Source organism: Micropterus dolomieu, linkage group LG10, assembly GCF_021292245.1.
Source record: "Micropterus dolomieu isolate WLL.071019.BEF.003 ecotype Adirondacks linkage group LG10, ASM2129224v1, whole genome shotgun sequence".
NCBI lineage: Eukaryota > Metazoa > Chordata > Actinopteri > Centrarchiformes > Centrarchidae > Micropterus > Micropterus dolomieu.
Window position 1 is genome coordinate 23,934,855 of NC_060159.1, and position 15,057 is coordinate 23,949,911.

Here is a 15,057-nt window from a genome sequence, read left to right on the forward strand (position 1 = left end):
GTAATGGGATTATCGGATAGAAAATGTTTTTACAAACTACAGAGTAGTGGGACACTCCAGCTTAGAGAAAGTTACTGTCCTATGAGAGCAGAGTCTCACCTGCTTCTCTGTGTGTTCTCACCTTTGTGGCCATGAGGAATTTGTTCCAGTCTTCCTTGTTGGCTGCTTTCCCCACAGACGAAAACTCAATCTTATTCCTCAGCACAGGGTAACCTGGAGGCAGGAACACCACAGAGTGAGGGGTATACTCATACTATGTGTGAGTATGTATAACTAGAAAGTCCCTGTTTATGTAACATTAACACGGCATCTTGTATTCTTCACAGACTTGGTCCAGACAGTGAGAAGCTACTTAGTTAGCAGCTACAAGTCAGGCTAAATTAAAATAGCCTAAAACCTCCCAGATACTTTTTGGACAACAAGCGACCAGCGGAAGCTCGAAAAACTGGAATATGATGATATGGTCATCTGCTATATCGCACATTAATTAATATTTGAATATATTTGCCTAATTGCCCAGTCCTAGAAGGAGAAAACAACGGCACACCTTTACAGAAGAAATTCATTTAACGCAAAATCAAACTATATTGGTATAAACAATACCGGCTCATCCGATATCTCGTATGAAAATATTTCAATACATCTTACAAAATTGATATATCTCCCATCCCTAGCTGTCTTTTAGTTTCCTGTTTGTGTGTGTGGATTACCGGTGAGGACACAGGGCAGAGAGCGAAGGCCGGTGTTGGCGGCCACCAGCGAGGCTTCGTACGAGTTCCTCTCGTCGCGCGGCAGAACTTGCTCCAACCGATTGTCCATGGATACCATCAATACCCAGTCACGGATCTGCTCCCGCTGGGCGTCCTGTAGCACACATAAACACAGTATCTGGGTCTGTTTGTAGACAGCATCCTCCACCACAAACAGGAAGTTTAGGAGTTTTCAGAAAGCGGAGACTCTTTTTAACGCTCTATGGAATTGGATTTGATACCATGTTGGCAACAGAAACCTAATGATGATTCGTTAACTGCTAATTAAAGCCCTGATACAACTTATCACAAACAGTATTTAACAGACTTGAATAAACATAAATAAAAATTTTGAATGAAAATACTCTGACAAAAAGTTAAATTTAACTCAATTCATTTTTGTTCTGTGTTACTCTAAGGAAAGGCTGGAGATGTAATTGATTGTTATCCACACACAAACAGCGGCTTGCAAGGTCATATTTGTTGGGATTTACATGATTCTAATATTCATATCGTTTATAATGTTGTCTAAAAATCACATAAAAGTTTTAAAATATTTTTATTGGCCAAGGTCATTGGCTGGATTTGGCCCATGGGAAGCTATTTGCCTACCGCTGCTCTACATTATCTGGTCTGATAATTTCTGGTTACTACTGAAGACAGGACGGTTAAGTATGCTGATATGTGTGGCACTAATGATTTCATGTTCCTGCCTGGAGCTGCTCAAGCTCCATTTATTATCACCTTCTCTCAGCATCAAAGATGGATGTGGTACTAACTGAACCAGATTTTTCCAGTCTAATCACAGTGTGTCCACTCAGGTGTGTTCGGTTGTGTGTTTGGTGAAAGGATGTCTTACGGTGACACAGAGTTTGGTGGGAACTGGAACCTCAAAGGGAATGTCGGTGTCCAGGAAGTCAGAGTGGTCCAGAGCATCCAGGGTCCCCTCGTCAATCGCCTAGAGAAAAAAAAAAATTACCAATCAAAAATTAAGACAGATAAAACAGATGTCAGATCACTTAAGAGACAAGATTCATGAATATAACCTGTTCATGAAAGCTCAAACTTAAAGCAACTTATTTTGACCGTCTTTCTATTTGCAAACAGAAAACAATGATTTATGTTATCCGTAAAATACTGGATTTTTAGACTGAACAGTGTAAGTACGAGACATTACACTTCATTATGTCTGGTCCGACAGATGAGTTGTTAATAGTTTACTCACATCACACAGATCCAGAAAGTGATTGAGGAAGATGAAGGCCATGTTCTCCCAGCCGACAGCCTGCCAGGTTTAAAAAAAACATATGTATAGTTATCAGTCAAACGAACTGGGATGGTCTTCTAGAACAAATTTTTTATGACATATAGGTTCAAGTTTTCCCCTAAATGTCCCATACAGTCCAATTCACACTTCAAAAGCCATTAAAAATGTAATACTACTATTCTGACTGATTTCAGAAGCAAATTAATGGACAACAAAAAAGATGAAGAACATACTTTATATTATTCTTGCATTTTATATATCATGACAATTTTAATAAGTCAGTGATAACTCCAAAATATCTCCATTTACAGGAATATAGCATAATTAACTTTCTAATTTCTTTCACAAATGGGATGGTGCTTTTCAATTTAGGACTTTAAATCAGTAGGAAAACACAACGGCAATGAGAACTTCTGCCGTGACCAAAACTGTGTGTATAAAATGGGGCATGGTGCACCAGTTGACGAGTACAGAGACTACAAAAAAATCTGATCTAAAGTGGAAGAAGAACTAATTTGTCTTCCCCTCTCAATGGTGAACCCACCCTGCAGGCCAGGCCAGCCTCGTAGAAAGCCTTGTCTGCAGGAATGAGCTCAGTGTGACGCAGCAGAGAGACAGACAGCTTGGCTGCGACACTGATCTGAAAATACACAGGAGCAACAGAAGAAAAGATCAATTATCTATCAGAGGTGTAAGTTTGTTCTGGACTAATACAACATGGTGGCCTTTCCTGTTGTGGTTTCTTTTGGCATATGGATGATTATATGATTCATTCTTAGACTGTGAGACTGTAATGAATATCTATCAGTCAATTTTGACCTGGTGGTGAGATGCATGGTTCCCCCCACACAAGAAACAAATCAAACGTGAAAACAATTTGAGTGATCATGGAAATGTCCACTTTTAAGATCGAATTTGATTGAGCACATGTGAATTTATCCCTAACTGAAATATTAACCCTATCTAGGCGGGTAAAAGAGTGTTTCTGTGTTTCGTGTACCAGCTGCTCAACTCCCTTGGCGGCGGATCGTGTGGCGTAGTAGTGAGCAATCAGCAGTAACTGTTCAAAGTCTTCATGAGCTGGAGAGTTGGCCTCGGCTGACTTCGATATGTTCTCACACTGAAATCATTGCATCACAATAAGTGGCAGTACAGTTATGAGAATAGTTGTGGAATTTCTTCAGGAAATACACATCATATATCAAGGAATTTTACAAATGGTTGCAACTAAATTAGTGAATTAATTTTGCTTGGCACTCTACATTAGATGGTGATCTAAGCTAGACTTAAGATTAACTGCAGTTTCTTTGGAGCATGTTGTAATTTACCAGCTGCAGCAGGAAATGGCGGAGGTCGGCCCACATTCGGTAAGACTCTGGTCCATCAGTGTCAGGAAGACTAATCAGGTCCAGGAACAGGCGCTTGTAGATATTAAAGTTCTGAGAGTAAAAAAAAGGTGATACAGATACAATAAATATGCAGAAAACAGGTGGGGTTGTAGCTCCAATAAACAAGTAAAAATCAGAAAAGGCATACATACATTTAAAATTACTAGATAGCCTATAACGTACAATCCCAGTCTCACTGAGAGTTTTACCATTCTTTTAGGAAGGTAGGCTGACATGTACTGAAGCATATGTTTGTGAGAAACCCTACAGGATTGTTTCAAGAACCTTCCTGAATCCAGGCATCAAGAAATCCAGGCTTATCTGGCAGCAAAACAAGATTATACCAAACGTAATGAAAGAATTTTACACAAATGAGGAGATAAAAGTGTTTATGCAGTACCTGAGGGTTAGGTGGTGCTCCGTGCTGTATGTAGAGCTGCAGAGCCTTCAGAGCCTCTTCCTCCTTGATGAGGTGTGTGGCGTACAGAGCGACGTACTTGTGGAGAATCTTAAAGTTCTGACAAAACACAACAGGGATAAAGAGGAGCGCTGACATGTCTAGACCGATCAACTGCTGCTGCCGTGAATTTATGACCAGAACCCTAACTGTGGTGGGCCAAAAAAGAAAAACAAGTGTAACAGAAATCAAGTATTTTAACATTTTGAAACTTTTTTTTATTCAAGGAAAACTCAACAAACACGCAGATGAACGATTACTTTCTTCCTCACTGCTCTGGAGATTTTTTAACTAAGTGCCTTGCCTGTTCACATTTAACCTTTTATCAAATAACCAGAGAGTCAACACTGATTGTCTATTCAGTACCTGTTTAGATGCTGTCTCCAGACATTTCTCCCACTGGCCTCGCTCTGCATACATGTCCAGGGCCGCCACCACATCTACACCCACCAGCTAGACACACACACACAGTCATAACAACAGGTTTTCAGTTTCATAAATGACAACATGAATCTTCAAATTAGACCATTTAAAGTATTTAAGTAATATCTATCTATCTTTGTTCATTTGTGTAAAATGACATTTACGAAGTACAATGGAAACATGGCAACCTTTGACTTAAACAACCAGAAATTATAAGTAATTTCAGTTAAATGTACACAGCTCTTGTTCCGTTATCGCCTTAAACGGAAGTTTACTACAAATGTATTTATTTGATTCTTGTAGACACATTTCAGATTGATTTTCTTGGCAATTTGTTTATTTTACGACGAATGATACTTCCAGACAACATGGATTTCAGCAAGTAAAGGATGTATTTTGATCACTAATGTGGTGATATTTCCTCTAGAATATGTTACATGTTCCGTCAGGTATGTAACAGAGTGTGTAATTATACTTACTGAGTCAACTTTTCCTTGGTTCTTAAGGTGCTCTTTGTATTTCTGGTCCACATAGTCCTCATACCTGAGATCCAGAGATCAGTAAAGAGATATAGGGCAAAGACAAAACATAACTCCAGAGGCAATTCCCTGTATTTTTATGATGTTATATGTACAGTATATATGTTTGCCACTGTTTTGCGAATAATAATAACTATGGTATATTCAGGTGTGTGTGTCTGTGTCTTTAAACCTTGGCTCCAGCTCCTTGGCGACTCGCTTGGCTTTGTTCCACTCCTCACCCTCAATAAAGACATCAATTGCCTGTTTGATGAGGTCCATGTTTAGGTAGAGCTCAGCAGCCTGAAGTTGAGCACAAACACAACAGGAGAAAAAAAATTGGCAACTTAATAAGACTTGTATGATGTCTTTAAAAAGCTGAAACCGACTCATGCGAGGATGTTTGGAGAAATGTATTCAGTTGGCAAAATACTACTACTACTAATGGATTATATTTAAATAGGGCTTTATATCATGAATACTCAACGTGCTGACACTGAAAGTGGGGAAACTCACCTAAACCACCACCACACTGTAGCAACCCACCATATTTTCTCAGTTGGTTCTTTTTATTTAACAGGTGAAAACAACACCAATTTGTGCCTAGATATGGTATATGTGTGTTTGTGTGTGTTCACCCACAGCGTTGTACTTCCTCAGCTGTGTGAGTCGCGGTCCGACCACCTGGATCACCTCCAATGCGCGATCCCCACCGAGGAACTTGATGGACAACTCTGCAGCCTGGAAACACACACACAAACACACACACACACACACACAAAATGGCCACATGAAACACTTGTAGGACACACAAAAAAATGCCTGTGTCAACCAGAGTTTTGTCTCTGCCTTTTTCACAAACAGGTATGAAGATAATAAGTATTTGAAAAGTATAATTTCCAAAGGCTGAATGGTGTAAAATTATTAATTTTAACTTAAATATTTGTGGGCTATTAGATAAATAGATATAGATAAATAGGAATATAATAAAATATAAAATGTGATCTGACCCTTATAGCACTTCAATCACTGACACACAATATTTGGAATATAAGGAAATCTATTAATGTTGGTGACACTGTGACCTTTCCACTTCCTCCACCATCACGGAAAAATGTTGGCTACCATTATACACTATATATTTCATCCATTCACTACATGGTTGAGTGTGAAAGCAGCTTATTTGTTAAACTAACAAAAAACTATGTTTCTGGTTTACTACAACATTTTAAAGAAACTTAATTAAGACTTATGTATGAGCTGATTGTTTGTTTTCCAATATCATTAAATAGGGCTGCAACTAACAGTAATTTTAAATATCAATTAGTTTGACAATAATTTTTTTGATCATTCAATGAATCACTGGGACTATAAAATGTCACAAATCGTGAAATTCTCATAATAAATGGCAACTATATGGCAATAAAGGGAACTGTAATTTAAGTCTTTTACCTTCATCCAGCACTTCTCCATCAGGGCAATGTTGGAGTCGTCCTTGACCTTCAGGTAACACTCCACGGCCCGGGAGTATTCACCTGACTGCTCCCACTCCCTAGCCTGTTCCAGCAGACCTTCCACACCTCTGAAACACCAAACAAAGTTACATAGAGAGACACAAACAATTACAATTTATTTGAAGCAAAATTTAGTCATTATGATAAATATTTGTAATTTGTGTTTGTTTTTTTGTGAGTAATTCATGACTTGGTTTGAGAACATTATATTTGGGCTGCAATTAGAGCCCGACCGATATGTAATTTTTAAGACCGATACCAATATTGATATTTAAGGATTTTAAAATGCAATATTCCAAAATGTTGGCAGAGATTCCTTTAAATTTCTTCTCTTCAGAAACACATAACATAAACAAAGATTAACCCATAGCATTTGTTATGTGTAGTTGAGACCTCATCAAGATAACATGACATAATGCAATTTAAAAATTAACTTTTTACTTAGATAATAAGTAAAGACTGCTGTGTTTTGTTTTGGATTTGTGGCATTCCACAACAGAAAAATTGCAGAGTGCCCTCTAGTGGGCAAACTAAGCAATATCAACACTCATAACATGATTGTAGGATCCGTCTATCCGTTTCTTTTTTAATTGTCATTTACTGGCTGTTATAAACACCGTGATCAGTTTATCTGCAATTAGGTCATATCAGCACGGTAAATATCGGCACACTGAATGTCGGCACGCTGACTTACCGTAGCATATGACTAGCAGGAACTGTGGAATCATGTCCACAGTTCACACTTTTTAAACAAGATTGATATTTATTTCTCCCTCTTGTTCTTGACATATCTTTTTCATTGCCTTACCTTTCATTAAGAGTTAAGTCACGTGCATCCTTGAGCTGTAATGGCATCATTTATTAGCAAACTAAAATTCTATCATGGTTTGCAGATGCCTGTACGAAATGGGAGGCCTTGCACTTATCTGAAGTCTGAGCTGTTAAGCTCTGCAGGAATAATTCAGTGTTTTTAACCCACACTTCCTTATGGCTGGTAACTTTTGATGTTTTCTCCCACAAGTCATTAAAAAGGGAGAAGCGATGGGAGGAGAAGAGCTGCATGATGTTGTTCTGCCGGCTAACGAGCTATTCCTCGTTGGTAGTTTCAATTTGGGATCACACATGGGCTGTGTTTTAATAAAGCATCAAACTGATTCTTTGTGCATAGATTACACTGGTGGGTGAAAGGAGAGAGACTGTAAAATGTTCACAGTGGGTTTTGAGGTTTCATTCTGGCTTTTAAGGGGGTTCTTATTAATATGACCACATAACAGGTCAACAAAATTTAATACAAAAACTCTTAAAATAATGTCCCACAATTACCAAACCTCTGATCTATAATTATGAGTCAAGCTGACACAGCTTTTGACATATATATGTTGTTGTTCCTGCTGTAACTATAACAAGATAAAGCTTCAGTGACTGTTTTTGTTTTCATTTAAGCAGGAAAGCATCACATATTCCATACAGTTCTTAGTGTGTTATTTGGCAGAGGATGAAATAAATCACCATTTTAAGGCTCTCTAGACTACAATGAAGAAAATTACCATTACGAGAAAAGAGGCTCATTGATTTCTGTTGTCTTATGGTGTTAATCTCACCGGATTCCCTTCTTAGAGGTCTCCTGCTCGTACTGCTCTTGGAGCGTGGAGAGCTTGTTGGGGAGATACTCCTTACAGATACGCATGGCGTCACTCCACATGTCTGCATCCTGATAAACACAAACAACAAATCTGGAATAAATACAAGACTAACCAACAGACAACAAGAAAGATGGTCAAAGTCTATGATTTGAATTGAATTCAAATAATTAAACAAAAATAAAAAATAAAACTCCAGTGAAGAAATTCTATTTGCTTTGAACATTCACACATTCTTGTTTCTTCTGAAGCCAGTTTGGCTCTTACAGTTACCTTGAAATATTGAACAGCAAGTTCTGGTCTCTGGGCTCGGAGCAGGAAGGCTTCAGCCTTCTGGAAATCTTTCTGTTCAAAGCAGAACTTGGCTTGGCCGACCAGAACCTCAGACACACTCTCTGGATCGTGGCCCTCAGCCACCCGCTGCGCACTGGCCCAGTCCTTGTTGTGGACGTACCTGGAGCGGTTCACACACAAATACACAACCCAAACAAAACAATACACAAAACTCAGGTTTTAGAAGTAGTTACAAATCCTATGTGTAGAAATGGAACATGAAACAGGGCATAAACTTGATCTCAGTACATTTCAGTGTTAGTGAGCCAACTAGTTGATGACCAGAAACTTTGAACAAGTTGAGTTTCATAGCTTACTAAAACAATAACAATTTATTTAAACATGGTATGCTTTGAGAAATGGTTATTAATAATGTTAAGTGAGTTCGTAGTAAATATGTGCAAATATATAAAAATATGCAAAAAGCACCAGTGTGGTTACTGCAGGTTTAACTGTTGAGTTATATCCTCCAATACAACAACTGAATGAACACATGAACCTCCATCAACATCAATATTGTCCTGATGTTTCTGCAACAGTGGTGGAGGAAGTAATCAGATCCTTTACTTACTGTAAGTAAACGTACTAATAACGTGTAAAAACACTTCATGTAAAAGTGCCGCATGTTACTTAAGTTAAAGTATAATCAGGAAAATATACTTGATATATTAATAGTAAAAGAACGCAAAGCAAAATTTAGTACCCTGTGAATTTTAATATATATTTTATCAATAGATTATGATTGCTCAAACATTAATATAAAAGAAGGATTTACTGTTGTAGTTGTTTGAGATGAAGCAAATTCCTTTCTATTTTTATGAAAGCACAAATCACAAAGCTTGTTTTGCCAAACTATTTGACAAACTAAAAATAAATACAAACTAAAATTATTACAATAATTACAATGAAAAAGCAGCAAATCATCACACTGGAGAAGCTAGGACCATGGAAAGTTTTGCATTTTTACATCAAAAAGTACTTAGCAAAATAGTTTCTTGACTAATCGATTAAAAAACGACTCGTTTCAGCTCTATTTGTATAACTGGATTAAACTGGCGATAACAAGGTAATAAGTAAAGTATCATAATTTATAAAGTCTTTATATGTTTTCTGCTTTCGAATATTTGTTTGTATTAAGTAAAGTACTTGAGTAAATGTACGCAGTTAAATCGCACCACTGATCTTCAAGTTGATATAAATCTACACTAATTATAACAACTCCTGATTAGCTGGCAGAAACACAGAGCTACATGTGTTAGCATTGTCAGCACACCTCCGGTACTCACATGAACACGGCTTCTTTGGGTTTTCCTGCTTTGATGAACTCAACCTCAGCCTCAGGAAACTTTCCCTAGAACATGAAACCGTGACACAAATTACGATTAGCACAACATGCTGTAATGTAGTACAGACTATTCTCAGTGACAGGGGTATGAGCAGAAGTTCAAAGTGAATGATGAGCGAATTTACAGGATTGACAAAATGAGATGCATGTTGAAACTGCTGAAAATGTATCATGCTGAATTTAGAAGAAAGATCACACTCGGATAGGATCAGATTCTCACATTTAAGAATATATGCTGACTGAATGAAAAGCTCTGTCTTATTTTGAAGTTTTGACCGTCATTTCATCAACTGTTAGGAATGATGGATAGGACTGTGTCCCATGATTGCAAAAAAAACAACAACATCCTTTTCCTTTGACATCACTGGTTTGATGAATAGTGCAGATCACAGAAACAATTTAATATGTAAAGGAGACTAAATTAATATAAACCTTTAAATCTGCCCAACTTTCATTGGTTGCTAGCAGTTATACCCTTTTTGAGATGATGTGGTTTGTGGTAGTGGGATAAAAAAAAAAGACAAACACTGTGGTTTTGGTAATGCATATCAAATACTGTATGCAGCAGATTTACCTCATCTTCCAGGTATATGGCATGTTTGAGGTGGATCTCAGGAATCTTTTCCTTACATGAAAGACGAGCCAAATCAAAGGCAAAGTCAAATGAGCTGGGGAGTAAATAAAGAGCAGGCTGGTGTTACAATACAGATACTGAGGATAAATATTCATTTGGATGGATGGACTGAGTAAGAAAAGTACATCAGAATGAGCTTAATAAAGCCAGCAGGTGGATGTACTGAAGGAACGTGTTCTAGTCCAGATCTCAGCTACAATGCCCTCTTAATATACTGTATTTAGCTCAGAAACTTGACATCAGTACACACTTCTTTTGGGGACGTTTTGGGGACTCATCGACTATCATAAATCAGACACTTTTAAGACATAAATCATTTGTGGTGGTTAAAATGGTGGGAGCTCCTCGCCAGACAGTAGAACTAATAAAACCTCCAGATGAGTGTCAAAATCTCTCCAACAATGCAAAATAAATGAAGATGAATCATTGGGTCTTTGTGTTTTGGTGCAACTCACAGTTTATTAGAAGCAAATTCAATGGCGTATTCCAGGAGGCCAAACTTGTTGAGCAGCTTGACGGCCGCCTCTCCTCCCAGGTTCCTAGCCCACAGGTAGGCCACCTGCTTCTGGGCACCAGCACCTCCATGACTCTTAGCCACCTCACACACACAAACACAAGATCAAATATATTTGTAAATATACATCACTAATGAGTCCTGTAGCTGTGTGGCTCCCTAACCCTCTTATCACAGATAATGCCAGAGAAAAACAATTGATAGAAGCTATAAAGTTGCACTGTGCGCCCAATCAACAGCAGCAATAAACACCGTCAACACACAGTTGTAATGATGCTGTGCCCATAACACCTACTCTCTCAGTAAACTGTAACAATTTACTTAAGTCCTGCTATTTTAGAATGTAAGCAGTATTTAAAACATTTAATAAACAACTCATAACACACTATAATGCAGTTATACCCAGATATAAGGACATTTTAAGTTTTCATTAATGTACAGTATTTGTCAAAAATGATAACTTCTCCTATAAAGATGTATTTTATGTATTTACAACCGTTTTACCATCATTATCTGTTTATACACGAGCATCCACTTCCATATGAGTGCCCACAGAAAGGAGTTATAGTTGATGATTATTATTATTACTTATACGCTTATATGTGTTTACACCTACATTATAGCTTTATTAAGTTAAGTGGTACCCAGTAAACTATATTAAAATTGGCACCACATATGTTAAAACTGTCAAATATTAATGGTTCAATACATTTTGGACTTTAACTAGTAGGCCATGGCAATATCAAAAAGTAATTTTTAACAAAGCCATTATGTGTTTTATGTGATGATTACATCTGAAGTGTTGTACAAGTGATCGTTAGTGTTATTTACTTTTCACCAACAAGTCAAAGACGGACGTAGAAGGAGTGTAAGGAATGTACTATGGCCAGTGTAAACATTTGTTGTGTGGGACGAGATTTTAGGATTTAAAATATACAAATACAGTTCAGACATTTGGAGTGTCTACGCATCTTGGAAATATATTGGGACTAACAGCTAGCAAGCTAAGAAAGAAAATGTGACTGTATCTACCCTGTATGCATCCTCCCACATATCATTGACTGTGTACATTTGGACAGCAGCTTTCCACTCTTCAGCCTCCATGAAGTGGTACTCTGCCTCCGAGAACCTAGATTCAGCCTCCATCTCCTACAAGAAATATTCATACCATACATTAACATACATATCAGGCCACAAAACACAGAATGAGCCAGCATTGATTTTTTATACAGAAAACAGATTTAAGAACATAAATGTAAGTTCTAATTAAGAGTTGTAATACAATAATGATGCTAATAAAGGAAAATTCATTCCTTTAGCAATCCCTATTCTCAGTTTGTGACACAGCAAGGAAAACTGCTGACAAAAGCACTTAAAGATGAAACTCTGTTTCTTTGGATTCTTCTTTGCTGCAACTATCTGGAGCTTGGAGACTTAAAGTCTCAGAGCGACCATACCTAAACACAACCAAAATAGGTTATAAATATATATATATATATATATAAAGTAAATTAGACATGCTTGTGGAGTGAATCTGTGCATCAAAAATATGTTTAGCTTCATGGGCTGACCCACGGGCGGAACATTTAGTTAAGGATATTCCTAATTATTGTTAAATTTCTCACAAAAGAAAAACTGTGAACACACTAATTTTTCTCCTGTTATATAAGAAAAAAAAATATGTGTCACATACAGGCCTCTTAACAAAATCATTATTATGTTGTAAGGGTGCCAGAACTGCTTTATGGGAGCCTATGAGAGCTTTTCAAAAGGGAAGTTGATGAAAATGCTGAGCAGCTACCTAAACCAACTAAAGGATAAACTCATCCAAAGTCCTTACGCATCTTTTCACCTCATGTTATGTGAGCTATAAGAATTTGAGGATATTTGTAGGTGAATGTACACAATCTTGATTTGTTTTGGCCTCACTTACAAAAAATTAAACAAGGAAAATAATTAGCTGAAACAGCTGCACAGGTTGCTGTAAGTCACATCAGACTGTGGTGAAACTAATCAGTACCGCAGCTTCTGTGTCGCTTAAAAATTACCAGGGGACAGATTTGTCATTTGTTTCTGATAAGGGAAGAAACCAAAATAACTCTTCCTCCCAGCAAGAAATTAGCTAACTTGAACACAGTGTCACGCTGAATGAATGAAGTTCAATGTAAAAGCAGTTCAGTCTGATTAACAGGCTAATGGACTTCAGTTGTTGCTATCAATATTGGTGTTGAAACTCCATTATCTGCTGGTTCCTACTGTAGTCTTGATCCCAGGGTGCTGTACCTTGGCCAGGTGCAGGTGGGTCTCCGTCAGCAAGTCGGAGTGATGTTTGGCCACCAGGCGAATAACATCATCAAACATCCGGTTCTTCTTGTACATGGTTATGGCGAGGTCAGGCTGCTTCACGGTGGCAAACAGCCTGCGTTCACACACACACAGCCAGACAACCATTAGCAATCAGACTGTTTTGTTTGTTAATGTTCATGTGTCAAAAAAGTAAGATTGGACTTTTAAAAAGTAAGTCAGTCTGGACATAATGGAAGGAAAAAAGACAAGCCAAGTCAAAACAGGGTCTGAAATTACCACCTGTCAACAGTCAAATACTGTTTTTATTATTTTTCCTCGCTGTAATTGAGGTCAGAGATGACTTCAAACATAGCCATGTTACTTTGCCTCACTCCATTTCCCATGCTTCCAGCACCCAATGATGCGACAAATTACTATAAATAAAGTGATGTCCATTTACCTCTCAGCCTCCTTGAATTTCCCATCTCTCTCCAGCTCCTGAGCTCTGCTGATGTACAAAGCCATAACTTCCTCCTCTGTCATACACTCCACTGCCAACTACGAACAAAACCAAGCAATGGTTTTATTTAATGTCTTTGCTTCATAGCTAGACCAATATCAAATAATGTTAACTAGTGTGGTAGAATGTTATCTGTATGATTATCTTTCAATGTGACATTTATGGGATGAAATACACATTACTATGTTTACTCTGAGCACTGCTGTGGTCAAATATTGTTGTGCACAGGATTAGGGAAACAGAAGAAATTTAAAACCTTTACATTTTAGCTTTCAGCTAGTCAAAAACTATGTTAGTGGAATTATTTAACTGTATTTATTTGCCACAAAAATGCATATTGGTCTCTCTTTATGTTACATTCTTGTTTGTGCAGTTTGCGTCCATACTAACCTTATGAGCCTCCTCCCAGCGTCCTGCTGTAGTGTACATGTCTATAGCATCTTTGATGTGACCTCCTTTCACGAACAGTTGCTCTGCCACCTACAGACCATTAACACATGCAAAAAACACACACTCAGAAAATATAAAATACAATTTGAATATCAAATAAAATATTTATATAATATTTTGGAACGCACAATGAAAATTAAAACCTTCTTAACCTTCTGACATATCCACAGCACATTAATGTATTAAAATGGCATTCCTGCAGGATAAAAGGAACACATAGGAACACCTATAAAACTAAATTAGAAAGTGCTACCTGTACTGATAACAGTATTTGTTGCTGTATGTTAATATTGTGTAACTGTTAATGGAAGAATTTAAGGAGAGACTGGAGAGAAAGAAAAAGGGAACCATCCACCATATCTGAATATTTTTTTTCTACAGAAAGGCAAATGGTATATTCCATTGAACCTGTACTAACATTGCCATCAATGCAGCAAACGTTCGTCCGGTTTGATTAAAAAACGTTTAGTCATTGTTTTTTCATGATAATTTTTGTATTAAAATCGCAGGTGTGAGCTTCCTTCATTGTTTAAGTTTGCACTGCATAATACTTTCCTGCAACTTCTACAAGTTGGAATGCAAAGAGCTTGTTATCTTAATTACTTTCTCTGAATATGCCCATAGAGCAAACAGTCTGAAATGGCCTGCTATTTTCAGAGGCTGGCAGACTGTGGAGGCTGTTTGGCTCAGCTGAGCTCATCAGAATAAGCAGAGTACGCTGTGCTTCACCATCATCATCATCATCATCATCATCTCTCTTCCTTTTCTCTTTTCTTTGTATTTATACCAGATTTTACTTTATCTTCTTTTTTTCAACAGTCCTGTATTTCTGGTATTTAGGCAACTATTGTTACAAGAATCCAACTTGTCATTATTGCCAAAGCACCCTTGAGAAACACACACAGCCCACGCTACTTCATGAAGAATGAACTAAACTTTGTGTAGTGTGTGTATATGTGTGTGTTATGGGTGACTGTACATATATATATATATATATATATATATATATATATATATAT

At 37.4% G+C, this 15,057-nt stretch overlaps 1 protein-coding gene across 2 annotated transcripts in view; it reads right to left on the reverse strand.

The window, feature by feature from the left end:
• Nucleotides 1–15,057, reverse strand: part of ift172 (intraflagellar transport 172) — a 49,848-nt gene that overhangs the window by 9,421 nt on the left and 25,370 nt on the right. For both annotated transcript variants that reach the window (XM_046060816.1, XM_046060815.1), the window contains exons 26-47: nucleotides 13,979–14,068; nucleotides 13,529–13,626; nucleotides 13,066–13,201; nucleotides 11,815–11,931; nucleotides 10,724–10,866; nucleotides 10,209–10,302; nucleotides 9,576–9,640; nucleotides 8,230–8,410; nucleotides 7,918–8,027; nucleotides 6,255–6,384; nucleotides 5,445–5,543; nucleotides 4,996–5,105; nucleotides 4,764–4,827; nucleotides 4,228–4,314; nucleotides 3,805–3,921; nucleotides 3,345–3,455; nucleotides 3,017–3,136; nucleotides 2,561–2,656; nucleotides 1,975–2,034; nucleotides 1,609–1,707; nucleotides 711–864; nucleotides 122–213 (exon numbers count right to left, since the gene is read on the reverse strand). In XM_046060816.1, coding sequence (XP_045916772.1) covers nucleotides 122–213; nucleotides 711–864; nucleotides 1,609–1,707; nucleotides 1,975–2,034; nucleotides 2,561–2,656; nucleotides 3,017–3,136; nucleotides 3,345–3,455; nucleotides 3,805–3,921; nucleotides 4,228–4,314; nucleotides 4,764–4,827; nucleotides 4,996–5,105; nucleotides 5,445–5,543; nucleotides 6,255–6,384; nucleotides 7,918–8,027; nucleotides 8,230–8,410; nucleotides 9,576–9,640; nucleotides 10,209–10,302; nucleotides 10,724–10,866; nucleotides 11,815–11,931; nucleotides 13,066–13,201; nucleotides 13,529–13,626; nucleotides 13,979–14,068 — 2,373 coding nt within the window. The remainder of the gene's footprint in view (nucleotides 1–121; nucleotides 214–710; nucleotides 865–1,608; nucleotides 1,708–1,974; nucleotides 2,035–2,560; nucleotides 2,657–3,016; nucleotides 3,137–3,344; nucleotides 3,456–3,804; nucleotides 3,922–4,227; nucleotides 4,315–4,763; nucleotides 4,828–4,995; nucleotides 5,106–5,444; nucleotides 5,544–6,254; nucleotides 6,385–7,917; nucleotides 8,028–8,229; nucleotides 8,411–9,575; nucleotides 9,641–10,208; nucleotides 10,303–10,723; nucleotides 10,867–11,814; nucleotides 11,932–13,065; nucleotides 13,202–13,528; nucleotides 13,627–13,978; nucleotides 14,069–15,057) is intronic.